At 38.0% G+C, this 20054-nt stretch overlaps 1 protein-coding gene across 1 annotated transcript in view; it reads left to right on the forward strand.

The window, feature by feature from the left end:
- nrg3a (neuregulin 3a) overlaps window positions 1-20054 on the forward strand; it is a 555594-nt gene that overhangs the window by 501577 nt on the left and 33963 nt on the right. The window contains exon 6 of the mRNA XM_008429015.3: window positions 6916-7042. Coding sequence (XP_008427237.1) covers window positions 6916-7042 — 127 coding nt within the window. The remainder of the gene's footprint in view (window positions 1-6915; window positions 7043-20054) is intronic.

Raw genomic sequence — 20054 nt, forward strand, 5'->3', positions numbered from 1 at the left:
GGGCTTGTAATGTGGGACTCACCTACCGGTCCGGGATAAATCCATTCTCCTGTCTCTTCTCTGGGCCTTTACCCCTTTGCAAAGAAACTTTCCTAAGACACCTGATCTGTTTCTTACTCATTTTGCTGCTTGTGGGCTCAATGGTGGCGCACAAGACGTAAACCAGAGAATCTGGTTAAGGGATTTTGAAAATAAAAGATCCCCCAGACTCAAATAATACCTAAAACGGAAATATATTTAATTATTTCTTGCACGGCCCGGTACCAATTGGGGGGTTGGGTACCACTGTGTTAGAGTATTATAAATACTGTGGAGCAGGCTGATAGATAGAACTGTAATTCCATAGGTTTTCCACTGTAATGATGTGAGTGAGTGAGCAGCCTGACAACAAGATAATCGGATCAAGACATGATGGACAGGCGCTCTCAATGAATCTATAATTGAGTCTGGGAAGTTGACTGTTCAGCCGAGAAGATGCATGCAGATCTAGAAGAGGAGGGTGTGGGGGAGCAACTCCAAACGACCTGAATGACGATGAAGTCGACGTTTCTTTTTTTTTTATTCACACAAACAAGAAAAGATTCTGACACAAATACTACTGAATAAAAGACAGCTTACTCTTCAGTTCGTGCCTTCGCCTGTGCCCCTTAATTTGCAGTGTGCATGCATTCAGAGACGGACTAATTTTCATTCCTTTTGTGTCTCTGCCAACAGACGCACAATGAGTTTAACACTCCGACTGTGGAACTGCCATCCATGCTTCAGTGCTTGATATCTCTCATCAGTCTTCATGTAGTTTACTAAAACTTTTTATAACTGCAATTGAAATATTTTCTATGTGCAGCTTAAAATTAAAAAGTGGCAAAAGTTAAATTAACCTGACTAAACTCCTCTTTAACTCACTGGTCAACCTAACCTCATACACACTCCTTGAACAAATATAATGGAATGTTTATACAGTCCAGCTATGTACTTCATTCCACCATATCTTTTATTGTTTATTTAAACATTAAAGTATTAATAAACTAGTTACCTCGAGTGTGAACTATATTTATGTTTCATGCTTTACAAACAAAACCCCATAAATTATTGCAAAACGTGGATGTCAGTAACGGAAGCATGACGCCAAATGGAAAACTAAAAGAATTCAATGAAAGTCAATCAGTGATAAACTCCAGTTTAATAATCCATACAGAACCAGATTAGAAGATATCTCAGACATTTAAAAAATAATCTTGCTACAAGATTCCAGGCTACACAACAACCATCTGTCATTTAAAAGGTTCGCTCTGGTTCTGTGTGTGATGTAGACAGTTTCACATCTCTTCATCCGTTTTTATTCATATGAGAACTTTAGTTAGCAGGATTCACTTCATAAATCCTGATTTGTGTCTGCCCCAGGACCTGCTCTCTATCTCACCATCTATTGATAAGACATCGCTCCACAAAATGGCTCCAAGATTAAATAACAGGATAAGAGGCATAATTAGTACCACTTAACTGCAGGGATCAAATGATGGCTTTTTCATGTGTTTTCTTAGCATGATGGATAAAATATTTTTTTTTGTACAAACTGGTTAGTTATGCTGCTTTCAAACATTCTTATTCAACTGAAACCTTAAGCTGTTTCAAGATGTTGACTTTTCTTCAGTTCCATACAAAATGATTCAGATCTTTTGAACCTGTCCTCGTTAGGTCATGTAATAACAGTTTAATTTGTTTATTGAGATTTTTTTGACAGACCAACACAATTGAAAAGCAAATGACCCTAAAGAATTCAGTGTGACCTATTGCCTTTAAAAGTCTGTTGAATAGTTTGATATAAACTGAGACCACCTACAGTATATTCAGTGGTGGAGAAAGTACTCAAAAAATTTACTTAAGTAAAAGTACAAATACACAGCCAAAAATGTACTCAAGTAAAAGTAAAACTACCACATTAACATTTGTACTTAAGTAAAAGTAAAAAAGTATTGGCTTTTAAAAATACTTAAGTATTAAAAGTAAAAGTACTTACTAAACGCATTACCTAATCCCTAGGTAATGCAGCCGATCATATTTAATTTTAATACATTAGAAATGTGCCATTTTAATGAACAATGCCACAGATAAAGCATGTTTTTATTATGTTTACTCTCTGTAGCATAGTTTAGACTTAGATATGTGATTCTATGCATCATAATTTCAGGGATGAAAACATCTTGTCTTCTGTCCTAACATAGCATGAACTTCACTTTTTTTTCCCACTAGTGGCATTTATTTTTAAAGAAATCCAACAGAAAGGGGATGGAAAGAAAGTGGGTGGGGGAGGACAGGCAACCAAGGAGCCACGTAGCAGAGTTGTAGTCAAGACCACCTACCCAAGACCAAGTCAAGACCAAGACCAGCACCCCATGCTACGTGACACAAGAAAATAAAGTTTTACCTATCAAAATTGCTCCTCAAATTGATCTGAAAGATCCACATTCCCATAAAACACCTAGATATTAAATACTTGGAGCTGAAATAAATTTAATCATTAAAAAATCCATCCAGAAGAATAATATCGTTCTTGAATGTCATATCAATGCAGACTTTGGTCATAGCATTGTCCCATATATGCGACACCTCAGTCAACACCTCCACACAATAATTCAGTACATGAGTGCCAACTTTTTTTCATCACAGATGCAACATCTGTCTCAATCTGTACAGCTAGCTTTGCTAGCATCACGTCCACAGATCTTAAATATAAATTTTCATGAAGGCTTATTCATGTTTATGACAGGTGTTATGTCATGTTTATGACAGTGTCATGTCAGTCTTATTCACCCCCATTCAAATAAAGTGTTACCCATAATTCATGTTTTGAATAATTCAAGTTGTTTAATCCAGCATGGAAAGAATATGGTACAACTGCATACCTACCAAGACATGTAGACTGAGATGATGAGCAATGGCAAAATTAGACAAAACTAGACAGGCCTTTGGTAACTCTAGAGCAGCGGTGTCCAAAGTCTGTCCTTGAGGCCCGGCATCCTGCATGTTTTAGTTCTCCCCCTGGTTTAATGCACCTTGATCAAATGATGGCTCGTTAGAGGCCTAAGAGGAACATTTTCTTGCTGAAAAGGTTGTTACTACCAACAGGGAGAGAACTAAAACATGCAGGATGCTGGCCCTTGAGGACCGACTTTGAACACCACTGCTCTAGAGAAACAGCTAATGTTGATGAAAATGTTGAGTCGTTGTTGTATGGGTTAGGGTTAGCCTTAATGAAAATTCTGGCTTAAAGACACCTTCCTAATGTCGGAATTTATTTTTTGCCAATAGTGTGTTTTTATTTGTTTGTTTTTTCATAAAAGATCTTTTGGAAAGAAAGAGGTGGGGATTTATATATATATATATATTTTTTTTTTTGCCTAAATAAATTTAGTCAAATAGTGACTCTGGCCATTACAAAGGTGACAATATATGAACTATGTATAAAACATTCAATTTTCATAGCCATCATGGGGTAGAGAAATTGTGTATATTATACATCTTTTATCGCAATACACAAACACACGCATGCACACGCACACAATCCAAACCTACCTTCCAATTTACACACTGTCTTGTGTTGATTTATTACATAGAATCAAATTTTAAAAAGGTTTTGTAGCAACAGAAAACCTGAAATCCAACATTTCTGGATTGCTTATCAAATAAACTGAATTAATTCCAGCATTTTTAAAATAGTAATCTAAACAGAAACATTGGGTAACACCTTTTTGATGTGTCACCCAAAAAAGTGACACATCACCTTTTTGTCTAATCTATTGATTAGACTAATTTAGGAATCCGTCACAAAGTTTTGCATTCTGAGACATTCGGTTTGTTTAGACCGAACTTTAGAAAGGCTACATGGCTCCTTGTTTCAGTGAAAACTTTTCCAAAAGTTCCATAGTGTGTTCCATATGTTTCAGCATTCATCTGACATGATATAATTAAAGTGCCACAGAGGTGGAAAGCTCAGGAGCTTGCCATGAGGCTGTTTGCAAACACTTCATTACACTGCTGTCACGCAGCAGAGAATCTCCCAGACAGCGGCAGTAGAGGCTTTATCGGCTGAATCTGATAATGAGCATACCTCTGGCACAACATAATGAAGTCGTGATACACGGGGTTTCTGTGCATTTTCCTCCAGGACACTGTAATTGCACAAGCTTGGGCAGCCGGTCACAATAATTAAGAGCATGTAAAGTGCACTGGTTGGAGCAACAAACCAGAAGAATCTTTTTCAGATGAATAGAAGAAATCAGATTACACCCCTCCATGCCACGACGTCTTATTATTCCACTTCCTCTAACATGATTATCTCTTGACCTTTCATCATGAGGGTCTGCGCTGCGCCTGCGCAAGGTTAGGGTTAAACTAATCAGTTTGTCGGTCAGCGACTTTAGTCTTTTGGCGTGTTCGCCTGTAACGTGAGAGAGGATTGAGATTGAATGATTCTAATTAAATAACGTCTTAGAAATGGCCCTGACTCAATAGATTGCAACGTAAATTATCATCCGAAGTCAAGTTGCGACACATGAACTCAAACACTCCTTCTCTTCCATTTCTTTTAATTGATGCTTGGGGGAAAATTAATGAAGAAGTGAGTGTTCTGTGCAGAGCGTTTCTGAGGAAACAAATTTTCTTCCTGTGTCTCATTATCAGGGATACCCAGGGGTGAAAGTAGTTTTAAATTCTTGGGGGTACTATGACAAAAAAAAAATATATATATATATATATATAGCTTCTTTGTTTGCTTTGGAGTTTCTGTGCTGATTAATTTTTTTGCGAAGCGATAAAAGCTAAGGAAGCCCTTAAATTGCTACAAAATATAGCTGTATTTCCTCCTTCAGCCCACTGGCTGCAATGTTGACACCTTGAGATGCCATGAGACCTAAATCCTGAACATCATGGCATAGAGTGCATCTCAGTTTTCCATGTCTGGCATATAACCATTTATTTTAGCTTTTAAACTGGTTCTATTGATCCTGTGTCAAGACAGAGGGATAATCAGTAGCCCAGCCTCATGACCTGTTGGTTCTGAAGATCCTGCAGCTTCCACTTCTCTTCCTAACATGGCGCCTCCTCATCCTGACTCTCATACTGACAGGAGGATCCACAGAGCTCTCTTAGGTTAAAAGCTCATCTTCTGAAGTTGGGATATTTTTCCTCCAACAGGTTCCAGAGGAATCACCTCAAACCAGATGTTGGACTGGATTTTATTTCACTATCATTTATAGGGCTGTATAAATAAATTGATTCGGCAATATATATCAATATTTTCCGCCCTCGGAAAATATTGATTTTTCATCCGCGAGTATCGATCCGTTAAACCATAGGGATCCTAAGCCTTATAGCTCTTTTTAACGTCTAGTTTGTTACGGCGTAGCAGCAAGACTCCGCCTCCCTCAGTTTCACGTTCAACCTGAGCTTAAAGTGCACATTATAAACTACACACCAGTTTTTAAATTGTGTTAATAGGCCAAGTATAACCGGAGTTATGCTGAAATTAGTAAACCATATTTTTCCGAATGTCAAAAGCGCCGCCATTCCCCGGTTTTTCCGATTATGTGAGAGGGAATGAGCTTCCAAACGTACAAAACGAAACAAAACATTAGATTCCTGTGTTTTTGGAAATGTAAAATCTTCAATAAATAACGATGGGCTGTATTTTGTTGCTGAGAAACGAAGTAAAGTTGTGTAAGTAACCGTGAAAGAGAAGCGGAAAGGAGCAGCGGCGCGAACGGAGCAGCTGCAGAAGCAGTGAGATCGCGAAATTAATGCAAATTTCATCTGGTAGCATTCACTTCATAATTAGCTTTTAGCTTAGGTTGATAACATCCGAAGCGGGCGCGCAGCAGCAGCGGCGCTGTGGTTTGAGCAGGAAGACGAAGAGGAAAAACCCGCAGCCAGAATCCGCGGCGCAGTGAGGATTTCCATGATAATAATGGCTGATCGATCATTCTTATTAGCCAGTGTTTTTCAACCTTTTTTGAGCCAAGGTACATTGTTTTAATTGAAAAAAATCACTAGGCACACCACCAATCAAAAATGTAAACAAAGATACTCTGTAGCCGCCTATATTACATATATAGTTATTCTTATCAAAGTGTCTTGAATAGGAATAAAACACAAAAAATTATTTTTATCATATTTTACATTTCTTATTTCAAATTGCACTTAACATGTCCACTTCAAAAATACACCTGAACAGCCACAACACTGTCGTGTGTGATGCATGAATAGTAACATTCATGTATCACTAATTCTCTTGTTTTAATGTAAAATGTTCTGTACCTACTGCCATCTAGTGATAATAAAATTTACACGATTACACCGCTAGTCATTTTTCCAGGTCTTTCCTTTACTTAATTCTCAACCAGACTGTAGTAGTTTTGGATTATTGTGTGATTTTGGTGGCCCAGTTGCTTCAGTTTAACCTTTTTTATACAAAGTTTATAAAAAAAAAAAAAAGGCAAAACTTACATATTTTCCTCAAACATCTGCAGTAATTTTAATGGAGTTAAAATAAACATTTTTCCTTCCTCTTTGTGTAAAGTTTTAATAAATCCAAAACCAATTCTGGGCTGTATTTAGCTCTACTCCAGCATTGCTCCAGAGGTCCTGGTCTTTTCTTTGTTCTGTCTGGTAAATTTCAGTCTGTCCTTCATTCAAATATCTAGTGGAAACCGAATTGGTGATATATCTTTCTGATTGTACAGGTGCATCAACAGTAGTAGGAAGCAGCTATTGGCTCCTGGATGATAGTTTCGATTTCCATACTTGTCTTTGCAACTTGTGGTCTGCAATCAAAATCAGATTGCAGACCACAAATTGCAAATGATTTTTATGATCATTTCTCAATTCTTTTGTTTCTTTGTTTGTTTTATCATCCTTTAGGAGGCGCAGGGAGAAGCTCCAGGCCCACCTGAAGGAAAGTCGCAGTTTGAAAAGCTACACGACCAATCCCATCAATCTTCTAGAAGCCAAGATGAGGGTCCCAAACACCAACCTGCAAATGCATGAGGTGATTTTTGCCCTTACATCAATGTCTTGTTTCATGTCCTCAAACAAAAGACAAACCAAACACATTTGATCATCATCACAAAATGCATAATGTGCTTGTAGTGTCTGTCAGCGTGTGGCTCTGTTGGTATTCCCTTATCTCAGCCCAGCCACTTGCGTCAGGCTCATGGGTCTGTGGCAGAGCAACCATTCAGTGGTTTGAGAGCTCAGTGCTGACTGATGAAATCATTCATCATCTCCTTACATCTCCTGCTGTTGTGTCTCTCTGATTTGGTGGCATGGGAAATCATATTCTCATATGAATGTATCAAGAAGGAGGCGGCTTCAGAGAGTTTGAACATATTTGCTCTGAAGAAATTTGATTTTATAGGTTCATTATAACAAAATGTAAAGAATCTGCACCTTTATGACTTTAATCGAATGGTGTGTTTCCTCTGAGGTCCTGATGGATAGTAATGAAATTGTGTGTTGGCTCACAGTCAATGTGGGCCAACATATAAGTAACTGTCATTGGTCATAACTCTGAAATTCATAAACTAGTTGAGACTTTGTGTGCAACATATATATAATAAACATTCTTCGTTATTTGTGTTGGGGAGGGTTAGTGAGGTTAAATTTGGGTTAACAACTGCTGTGTGCTTTGACTTTGATTCAATAAATAGTTCTACACCAATTGAGCCATTCTTGTTTGTCAGATTAAAAGTACCCTTTGAAAATAACAACCTTCAAACAGGTATTAAACATAGATTTAATTAAGCCTGCATTTCTGTTTGTGGACATAGTGTTTTATTTGTCTCATGTAATATGATCATTTTAAATGTCATGTTTTCAGTAGCTGTACATGGAAAGTCATCATAGTTAACAGAAATTCAGGCTTACAAACTCCGGTCTGAGTGTAGTTAATCTATGTAATGTGTTTCACTTAGTGATAACGTTCCTAAAACTTGTGGGCTTTTCTAGTATATTAACTTATTAGATGGGTCTGTAAATGTATATTTAAATATTTAGTATGCAAATTTAGCTGAATTAGTTGAAGCTCTGACTGCTAGATGGCAGCAGAATGCTTCCAATATTATCTTGGAATGTGTAGAATTTGCATCATCCGGCATTAGTGGGATACATCAATCAATCAATCAAATTTTATTTGTATAGCACATTTCAGCAGCAAGGCATTTCAAAGTGCTTTACATCATTAAAATAAAAACAGAAATAATCAGTGAGAAAGAGATTAAACAAAAAACAAACAAAAAACTACATCATTAAAACATCGAAAAGAAAGAAAAAGAAATTAAAAACATTAAAGACATAAAAACATGGAAGACATCAAAACCTGCACTCTAACCCTAATTTAGCCATAAGCAACTCTAAACAGGTGGGTTTTAAGTTGAGATTTAAAAGCACCCAGTGTTTCAGCTGTTTTACAGTTTTCTGGAAGTTTGTTCCAAATCTGTGGTGCATAGAAACTGAATGCTGCTTCTCCTCGTCTGGTTCTGGGGATGCAGAGCAGAACCAGAACCAGTAGATCTGAGGGGTCTAGACGGTTGGTACAACAATAACAGATCTTTAAGGTATTGTGGTACCAAACCGTTCAGTGATTTATAAACTAACATCAGTATTTTAAAGTCTATTCTCTGAGCTACAGGGAGCCAGTGTAGGGACTTTAAAACTGGTGTTATGTCTCCATCTTCCTGGTTTTAGTGAGAACAGCAGCAGCAGCTTCTGGATCAGCTGCAGCTGTTTGATTGATTAGTCAGACCTGTGAAGACGCTGTTGCAGTAATCAATGCGGCTAAAGATAAATGCATGGATGAGTTTCTCTAGATCGTGCTGAGACATCAGTCCTCTAATCCTAGAGATGTTCTTCAGGTGATAGAAGGCCGACTTTGTGACTGTCTTAATGTGGCTCTGAAGGTTCAGGTCAGAGGTCATCACTACTCCCAGGTTTCGGGCTGATCGCTGGTTTTTAGTTGTAATAACTGAAGCTGTGCATTGATTGTAGTTCGCTCCTCTTTAGGTCCAAAGATAATAACTTCAGTTTCGTTTCTGTTCAGCTGGAGAAAGTTTTGGCACATCCACACATTTATCTGTTCTAAGCATCTATTCAGTGATTGGATGGGTTCAGAGTCACCTGGTGACATCGTGATGTGGAGCTGTGTATCATCCGCATAATTGTGATAGCTAATCCTATGTCCTGTTATGACCTTAGCCAGTGGGAGAATATAAATATTGAAAAGAAGGGGTCCTAGGATTGAACCTTGGGGTACCCCACATGTGACCTTTGACCTTTCTGATGAGAAGTTTCCGATTGAAACAAAGAAATCTCTGTTCTTTATGTAAGATTCAAACCAGTTGAGCACTGGACCGGAGAGTCCGACCCAACTCTCCAGCCGGTTCAGTAAAATGTCGTGGTCAACAGTGTCGAAAGCTGCACTGAGGTCCAACAGAACCAGCACTGTGGTTCTCCCACAGTCTGTATTTATATGGATGTCATTGAACACTTTTACAAGGGCCGTCTCCGTGCTGTGGTGAGCACGAAAACCAGACTGGAAGGAGTCAAAGTGATTCATTATTGTTAGGAAGTTATTTAATTGTTTAAAAACTGCTTTTTCAATAATTTTGCTGATGAATGGGAGGTTGGAGATCGGCCTGTAATTCAGCAGTAGGGATTTGTCCAGATTGTTCTTTTTTAATCAGTGGTTTGATAACTGCTGTTTTCAAAGCCTGGGGGAAAACACCTGAAGAGAGCGATGAGTTCACTGTTTGGATCAGATCAGTAGCAACAACAGGCAGAACTTTCTTAAAAGAAATGTGTGGGTAGGACATCCAGACAGCAGGAACTGGAGCTTAATTGACTTATAATTTCTTCTAGGGTTTTATAATTTAGTACATACACTAATGTATCCCATTGAGGCCGTCAGCAATTTGAGACACATTTACAACAAAAGTCTACAAGAGGTGAAGGAAAATCAGAATGTCCTTTAATTCTTAATTCTTTTCTATGGCGTAGTGTAGCTGGTCTGGCAATTTTGCCATTCTAACTTTCTTACTTTCTTATGATTATGCAGGTATGTTAGCATAGCTTTGACACTTACTCTTCAGCTTTCACTGATATTGAAAATACCTGAGTTTCATTCTTCTTCCTTCCATAACAACTTCTGCACAAGAGCTCTCGGATAGTTTAACCTGTTCTGATTTAATAAAAGGGACATTTCACTTCTTTCAAAACAGAATGGAGGTGTCAAAGAATCTGTATTTAATTCAGTCTAGGATAAGTGTTTAGGTTTTAAAATAGAGCAGATCTATTTTGATCAAGAAGCCAAACAAGTATTGATATAAGCATTCACCACACTGCAGAACTGGAATCTAGCTGCAGTAGCTTGGTGGAACATTCCTCAAGGTAAATTTTTCCGTCTATTCGTTTTCTAACACCCTTGTCCCTAGTGGAGGAGGGAGGGTTGCTGGTGCCGATCTCCAGCTAACGTTCCAGGCGAGAGGGGTTCACCCTGGAGAGGTTGCTAGCCTGACGCAGTAAATGTTTTTCATTTCTTTTCATTTTAAGGCTAGAAATGCATTGAGTTTCAAACCCCTGAAAGCCACATTAGCATATGAGCTATAATGCCAGACTCAAAATCATGGAATCTTACATATAATAAACTGTGGCATGTAGAGACAATAAAGGTAAGATCGTTCCATATAAAATGTTTGAAATGACGTAACAGATCATTGAATAACAAATGCCTGAATGGAGCCGGACTCTGCAGAGTCTGTCAATTTTAATGCCGGGCAGACAGAACTTAAAGGAAAGGAACATTCTTGCCCGAGGCTCTGCTCCTGAGTTTCAGATGTATGAGATATGGTGAGGAGCAGAGCTACACAGGGCCTGAACATAATCTGTAAAATCTGGTGTTTGTGTGGACCGCACGTCAGAGTATCTCCTCATATGACCCTCCACCTGAAGGATCTGTCAAAGACAAAGTGTTTTCTCACATATATACAGTGAATACCAAAAAAAGTGATTATGTGCACTTAATGTGTGCTGAAAAATAAAAGTCAACATCCTTTTTGGTCTGGAACATCTGGCCATTAATTAATTAGTTAAAGTGTGTCTGGCTTTTTTAAAAACTCTTGTAGCACTTAAAGGGGCATTATTATATATTTTTTTCAGAAACTCGGTAACATTTTGTAGCACAATCGGGAAACTGTTACCTTCAGTTGTTATAAAATGCTGTATATGTCAAATGTGACTCAAAAGAAATTTGACTTTGATATTTAACACATTGAGATTGAGTCTCTGCTTCTTTAAAAAAACGCTGTCAGGAAGTCATCACAACATCACTCCTCTGCTAACCCTTTAAAACAAACTTTTTTACCAGTCTTTCACTGAGAAGTAGCTCCTATAATGAGTTCAGCATGTGCACATTTGCTAATTGCTGCTGGGTAGTCTGAAGGAGCTGAGTGGAGGAGCTGAACTTGGACACTGCAGTTCTGAGAAGAAGCTTTGTCTCAAAGGCGAAGCTTTGAGACGAAGCTTCAAACCCTTTGGGTGGACCAAAAAGCCTAGGTCCACCCAGGCTTTTTGAACAGCGGAATGGTTGCCATGGAGACTAAAGGACTAAAGGATTTTTCAAACATGCATGAAAGAATTAAAGCAACACTCCAGTTATTATATTTTTGATGAGGGAATAACATTATAACATGATGTAAAGCTAAAATAAGTTGATTTTACATGATACTGCCCCTTTAAGACTTGGCTGGGAGTTCACCTTCCAGCAGGACAATGACCCTGAACATAAACATGCTCCAATTTTTATTGGTCAGTAGTATAAAGGTCCCCAAAAAATGCTCTAAAGATTGTCTGTAACACATCCAAATAAATTTTATTTCACCAAATGTGGCTACAATGAGACCAGAAGACATTTTGAGGCAAAGTGGAATATGTTTTCATCGTATGCTGATTGATGCATATTCTACACACACAAGATTTTGTATTAGAATCACATCACTGCCATCTAGTGAACAGAATTGTTCCCAATGATTTCAGATTTTTTCTAATGGGAATGCAGAAAGCCTCCATTTGTATGTTCTACATTCAGACTAATACTGTACCTAATTCAGTGTCTCTTTAGCAGTAAACATACCAACTTATTTGTAACTGTAAATAAATTCAGTCATGCAAGTCATTTGGAATATGTAAATAATGATGCATTTACTGACACTACACATTGTTCAGAAAAACAAAGCTCATTTACATCAAAAATTAGCTTCAGCATAAAGGATCTCGAATGCAAATGATCTACATTTGTTTGTCTGAAGCAAATTCACTGACAGTGAGTCAACTAAATTCTTCTTCCTAGTCATACACAGCCAGCTGAATTTCTTCGTGATCATAGCATGTGCTTTCATATGAGGTACTGGTTTCCTTTGACATAGTTAAGGGTGTCATTTGGATTCTGATTTCTGAGAGCATCCTGCAGTAGATAAACACTCCCAGATAGTTCAAATCATGAAAAGAGGCAGCTGAATGTCACAGGCAGTTGAGGGGATAAAAAAAACGAGTTTGTCTGATGAGCACTGCTGGGCTTTTTTGTTGGAAGGATTTAATTAGGCAATGAATAAAAGAGCAGCACTGAGCGAGTCATCACTCGTTTTTATCAGTCATGTTATACCACTCAGTCAGGAACTGTTCATGTCTTTAAACCTGGCGGAGGGTTCAGGGCAGTTTGTGTAGCAGGTAGTTACATTTACTCAGTTACTTGAGTAACTTTTTAGAGAAATAAATTTACTTTTAGGAGTACATGTACTGCATTGTACTTTTTACTTTTACTTGAGTAATATTATTATGAAGTATTGCAACTCTACCCACCCAGTTCATTGCAGGCTCTGTAATTGATTAATCGAAATGAATCATATTTTAATAAAAAAATCATACATCAACAAAATAAACATTTTCAGTTGAAACACCCTTTGTGCTGCTAAATTACTGAATAAATAGACATATGAGCTCAATAGCAAATATGATTGTTTTTTAATCTGTTATTTAGGACATTCAACCATCAGATTCTACCCATTCCAGTGTTTCAGGATCTAATGATCATTTATGGAACTTCTTTAGCAATATGGATGTTAGCATTGGGGACGTCTGTGCTGTTGCCACATGTTTAGGACTGAGATGCTTTTTTAGGCTTAAAAAGTGTTGCTGATAAGCTAACTTCTTTTAGTCCAACTTGAACACAATAATTGTCTTTTCTAGCGTCCTCTCGGATCGTTTTGAAGCAATAACTAAGTTGGCCAAGAGTAGCTAACTTGTCATCCATTGCCAGTAAGTGGATGTTGCTTGTGCGTTGGATTTACAGATGTACCAGAAACACATAGCAAGAGTTCTGGCTCTGGACGTTTATTTGAAAAAATAAAAAATAAAAATAAAAAAACAACATGATGGCAAGTGTCATAAAAATCTATGTAATTTATCAATCAAAATTAATGTGTCAAAGTCCCAGCTCTAGTTTCAACCAAATTTCACCAGAGACACATATACAGTTTATGTTGAAGTGAATCCTCTTGTTTGCACACAAGCTTTGGTCTAATTTTATTTTCTGTCTGCTGACCCTTTTAAGAGGCCAAGAAGATACAGTAAGCATCATATATTGTGATTGGAATTACTTTCCCAAGTTCTAACTTAGGCTCGGGTGTTCCTTTGGCGATGCACAGAGTTTGTACCACACATTGTCTGGAATTATAGCCCAGTAGTTTAGAGTCTGGGTTTATTAGACCCTGACTAACACTAAGCAATATACCGAATGACTCCTGTCCTCACATCATCGATATGTGCAATATCTTAATTGCAAAAGTTGAATGCAATTATTCTAAATTTTAAATGACATGTTTCATGTTCAGCATACTAATGACTTTGTTCACCATTTGAATGGATTCTAGATGACTTGTGTATCTTCACAAGGCAAAAAATATTTTTAGTAGCTGAGATGGTAAATCTCACATAAATTATGATGGATAAAAAAGAAAATATATGAAAAATGTATGTTACCGTATTTTCCGCACTATAAGGCGCACCTTCAATGAATGGCCTATTTTAAAACTTTTTTCATATATAAGGCGCATGGAATAGACGCCTGAGTTGCCACTTTTTTCCGTACTCTATTATTACACATCCAGAATGTAAAGGAGTGGTCCCCGAGTACTTTATATAGAAGGCTGCCCCAGTCGTTGTTTCACTCACGGTGTTGGTGTTCCGATATTGTGCCCAACTGCTTTCTGGGTAACACAGACCAACCGACACGCTGCCGCTGCAGTCTATGTCTCTCTTTCCCCGCCATTCCGCCCCCCTTGACTTTAAATGTATTATCAAACTTTATTAACAAACCAGCATTCTGACAACTATCCCAGCATGCACCGCGCACTTCTTCTATGGGGGAAAATGAAGTCGGCGGCTGCTTACCGTCATAGACATAATATAAGGATAGACGCCTCATGCACCGCTCTCGCCTATTGTCGCTGACGAGATTTAGGGCGGCCATCTTGGAGCGGTCCACCACTCCACTCAGCTTATGTGTTTAGCAGGCACAATGACATCAGCGCATTTAATCGATCATAACACGCTTTTTTGTTACTGGAAACCATATTCAAACATCTATCAAAGCTACATTTATAAACAATTGTATTTTTTAAGTATATTTTAATACATAGTTCAGCATATTTAAATATGCTTAGTGGCTATAACAATAGAATAGGAATGGAATATTCTGATATTGATGTATGATTAGCATATTAAAAAGCACACAGCCGTTCATAATTAATTTAATAAATTATTTAGTAATATCAATACATATTTATATAACTATACAAACACAAATAATGATTAATACTGAATAATATATTTTGGATACATGTTTATATGTATGTATATACATACATTTGTACACATACACACACACATATATAAAGAGAGACAGATTCACTGCAGCACGGATGAATCTCGCATCAGATTTTGGACTCAAATCTCTGAAGCTGGAAAACACATATATATATATATATATATATATATATATATGTTTTTCAGCCGACGATATATATATATATATTAGAGATGTGTCGATCAGGTTTTTTCCTGCCTATGCCGATACCGATCAGCCATGAGGGCCGATCACCGATACCGATCACATAATTATTTTTTATTTTTTTTATCATAAACACTACCGGTTACATTATGTGGAAAAAGGAACCATGAATTCACCTTAATTTAGACAAAAATGTGTTTTTAATAACTTTTTCCAAGAAGAAAACTAAACAAAACAGGCATTGTGCAAATTGTACTGCTATCAGTAATACTATCTTTAACAGACTGATAACATATGAAGCTCTGAAGAGGCTAAATAATACAAAGAGCCAAAATAAAACCTCTCAACATTGCCAAAATATTCAAGTATAAAACTTAACATTCAAAGGCAAATACAGGATCCATTACAATAAACAATCCTGAGTTACTGAATGAAAACTTCCTGATAGCATGGCGGCTAGCTGATTACTGCTAGTTCTGAGTGGCTGTTTCTGACTGAGCGGAGTAATTATGCAGAGCAGGGAGGAGATCGATTATTTTTTAGAGATTATCTGTCTCATGTTAGGACAGCGAAAGTTTTAATACGTATGTAAAATGTATTTTTTTTAAGTTAGATGCTGCAGCTTTAAGCAGAGGTTCGGTGTGAGAGTCACTACCAGGTGGAGCAGAAGCGGCGCTCCGTCTGTCAAATATTACTACCTGTAGCGTAGTTCAACAGTGAGAGCAGAACCACATCCCAGCTCGAAGACTTAAATCATTTTGCGGGTTATTTGTTTAGCTTTCTGACCGTCATGCTAATCCGGGTGAGTGTTTGTAGCTCTGCGCTGCTTTACCTGCTATCTGATCCTCCGTATGTCTTTTTTTACTGCAGTGAGCCTCAATATAGCCAAACTCCGTCAAGTATGGCATTGTTTTTATGTCGTATTAGCTTCTTGTGTTGATGCATTTTGACGTGCTTCAATTTTCCGCCTCAACACGCAAACTTCCCCAATCACTTAGTGCGTTATAGTTCCACATCGCTTAGGATTTGTTGCTGCGCGTTTGCGCAGAGTGAAGGAAAGAGGAGACTAGCTGCACAGGCAGGCTGCGAAATGAGATGCAGGTGATCGGTATTGGCAACAAGAGCCAATGATCACCGATCATGCACTTTTTCACGGAAATCGGCCCTATTATGATCGTTGGCCGATCGATCGGCACACCTCTAATAAATATATTAGAGTGTGTGTGTTTTTCAGCCGACAAGTTCCAGCTTCAGAGTGGTTCAGCAGCTGAGATTGAGTCCAAAATCCGATGTGGGATTCATCCGTGCTGCAGTGAATCCATCTCTCTTTATAGATATTTCCCACTTCTTCCTCACATCGTGTCTTTAGGAAACTTTCAAAACAAAAACGGAAGATTTGGGATGTATCTTACTAGTGAAAGAATTACATATAAATAATAGTCTTTACCACCTGTGTAAACTTTGCTGGTGAATGTTATAACAAATAAGTTTTATAATATATGTTACATTGTTTCATTTCTATTATAGGCTCTTGTGTCAGATAATCTAAATCAATGTTAGAGAATAATAATATTTTTTAGATTGACGTAATCTCAGTTAGCCTTCATAGCGTGGCTGAACCCGTATTACACCAAGCACTGTAGCCAATATTAGCTGGTTTCTCGCCGGTGGACATAAATACAGTAAAGTAATATTCTAATCACAATACATACACAATAATATGTCCATTTTACTTGTGACATGTTGTTTGTGGAGCCCTCTCATCAATAGTACATCGATCAGAACAACAATATCCCTCAGTGTTGAGGCATCTTCTGCTGTTTTGATTGAGCAAAGTATTAGGGTATACCGCTCCAAGATGGCCGCCGTATTTCCTACGCCGGAGCAGCCAATGCGGGGTCTACTCTTATATCATGTCTATGCTTACCGTAGTTGCTAGACCTGTTGTGGCTCAATATTGGTCCATATATGAGGCGCATTGGATTATAAGGCGCACTGTCGGCTTTTGGGAAAATTGAAGATTTTTAGGTGCGCCTTATAGTGCGGAAAATACGGTAATTGTCAAGTTATTTTTAAACTGTGCAAATTTCCCACTTGAAAAGGGATGGATGACCTCATGCAGACTCTTAATGACAGGGATTTACTCGAAGGATCAAACAGTTTTGCTTGCTTTTACTTCCATTTATTTCAGTGTATAGACAAGTTCACCGCTGATCCACAAGATGCAGGTAAAAACCTTTAAATAAACCCTAACAAAATAATTACTAATCTGTATAAATTAATTTCACTCGATTCACTTAGAGTCAATATCAAGATCTTGAGGGCTGGATCCTCGGGTAATGATGTCGGCAATGTTTTGATCCCCAGGAATCCACCACCAATCTTGGATTCTTGTGTTGCTCTGAATCTCTCCAATTCTATTTGCAAAGAATGTTTGAAACCCATAACTCTCTCTTTGAATTGCTCCAAGAACTGTTTGACTATCAATGAGATGAGATCAATCTTGATTTGGCTGTGCATCTCAAAGTACTTCTTTACTCGTGATGCGAACACTGCTCCACATATCTCTGCTTTAACAGCCTCACCTTTTTGATCCAATGGAGTTAGTTTAACCTTGGATTCCACCAGCCTGATGATTGGGTCTTGAACTGATCCCCACCTCAGATACAACACTGCTCCATAAGCATTCTCACTTCCATCTGAAAATGTAATTGCTAAACAGTCACTGCTGTTCTGAAAAGGAGTTAATGCTCTGTCAAACTGGATCTTACTAAGCTGGGTGTACTCTTCAAAGAGCTTTATTGCATCTTCTCTAAGATCTTTTGAGAGTGCTAAATCCCAGGTGTCTTTTACTTGGTTGCTCACATTCTTTGCCTCTTGGAAAGCTTTCCGCACCAGGATTGCACCTTTCTGTTTTGCAGGAGTTACTAAGCCAACTGGATTATACAGACCAGACACCTGACTGAGGAGCTATCGCCTTGTCAAAGGGTTTGGTGTTTGACTTCTGATTTGGTCCAACTGGAGGTTTTGCCCAAGTTGCATCTTTTTTTTTCTTTTTGAAAAATTTATACTGACCATGACGTGGAGTTTATCCTCCTCTACAATATACCCCAGGCCAAGTGCTTTATTGTCCTCATCCCGCATTTGGTTTGGTAGAACCATGGTCTTTGGTTTCACTTCATCCTGCTTGTTGAAATCTTTCCTCCCACTTTGTCTGATTTCCATAGCGGTTCTCAAGGACTTGAAAAACATCTTCTGCAGAGCTGTAGGAGGTTAAGCGAAGGTCTCTCATGATTTTGTCATCTAGACTGTCCAGTAATTGCACTTTGTTCACCTCCTGTGAACCAGTTGGTTCTCCTTGTTTTTGAAGTGCTTCCCAGTCCCTTTTCCATCTGTAAAAATCACGTTTGTTTCCATGAAACTTCGGTAGAAATGTTGGTTGAACTCTGCTGTCCTGGAGACCAGCTTGGGGAGACTAAGTTCCAATCCTCTCAGCCGATCTTGAATTTCATCCCGATAGTCATGAGGGATCCATCTTTTCCAGCGACAATGAACTTCTTTTGCAGCCTTTAAAAGTTCCTTCAGATGACTGAGGGTGCTCTCAAGTAGCAGTGGCTACTTGAATTGCAATTAACAGTTCAGTTTTTCCAAAAGTTCTCCACAGGGTCTCCTGGATTAAACTTTTGACTTCTTTCACTTTTGCTTCACATTCATTTGCAGTTTTATTCATGTCAGATTTCTGCTGCTCAGTCAATGCAGCTTCTTCATCTTTGCCCAATTTGGAGTCCATTTCCATTTCCAAGTTTAGTTACACAAGTAACTAAACTTATAACTTTAAACTTAGCTTTAAAGTGCATTTCAAGTTAATATTTATTTTTACATTTCATATATCTCTCAACATACAAACATCTGCTTCTCAACATTAATCATAAATATTTATTATAAATTTAGCTTTGAATTATTCTTTCAAGTAGATGATAAATTAATTAACAATTGAACTCGGTACCCAAATCCATTTCATCAATACAATAAATTCAATCATAAAAGTCCATCAATCAATGAGCGGCAAGCGTCACCGCCACTTCAGTTCAGCTGTCACTAGGTGTTAATGATCCGATCGACCAAACTGGAATGTAGGAATGTAGACAACTTTGCGGTCCGATTTCATAACAATACAGTTTATGTCTTACCAGCTGCCTCTCTGCTCATCTACAAGATCATCCAATTTTACACAGGTTGACTTGGATCTGGGATTCAAAAAGTCCGCAAACTCCTGCCCTCTTTGTTTGACGGCTTTCTCTTCCGTCTTTTCTTTTTTCCCCCCTTGTCCGTCCCTCTTTTAGGTCCGTGTGGAAGCGCCTGACTTTTTTTTCCCCTTTTTTTTTCTTTTACCATTTTTTCTGATTTAACTTCACAGTAATCATAATTATTATTGCTATTGTGTATTCATACACAAATCAGAAAAGCCATCTCCTGTTTGCACCAGATAGTCTGAGAGTGTTAAAAACATTTCCACAGCCATGCAGTGAGACTTGGTCCCTATTAGAGATTAATAATCACATTACACCACATGCAGACATGCAAACATTTCCATCAATACAAGCCATTCCATGCACCATTTGTCTGCCACCAATGTCCAGATTGAGCATGACGTCCTAGTCAAAGTGATGATTACTTCCTGCTGAATCTATCTGCTCATGTTTTTGAATCTGCTCTTTTAATACATTTATGTTCATGCTCTTTAAAAGCTGTCAGTGGAGCAGGACAATTTGTGTAGACACGTTCCAGTTTTTTACCCCAGGCAATCTTTCTGAAGCCTAAATCTGTTTTCAAACAGAAACAGAATGAAACCCGGTAGCTCATTATTTGTGTGGAGGTGCAAAAATGACCAAAACTAATCAATCTCCGAACTTTCATCAACAACTCAAAAGGTTACTGTAGT

This window comes from Poecilia reticulata, chromosome 15, assembly GCF_904066995.2.
Source record: "Poecilia reticulata chromosome 15, P_reticulata-male-v2, whole genome shotgun sequence".
NCBI classification, from domain to species: domain Eukaryota; kingdom Metazoa; phylum Chordata; class Actinopteri; order Cyprinodontiformes; family Poeciliidae; genus Poecilia; species Poecilia reticulata.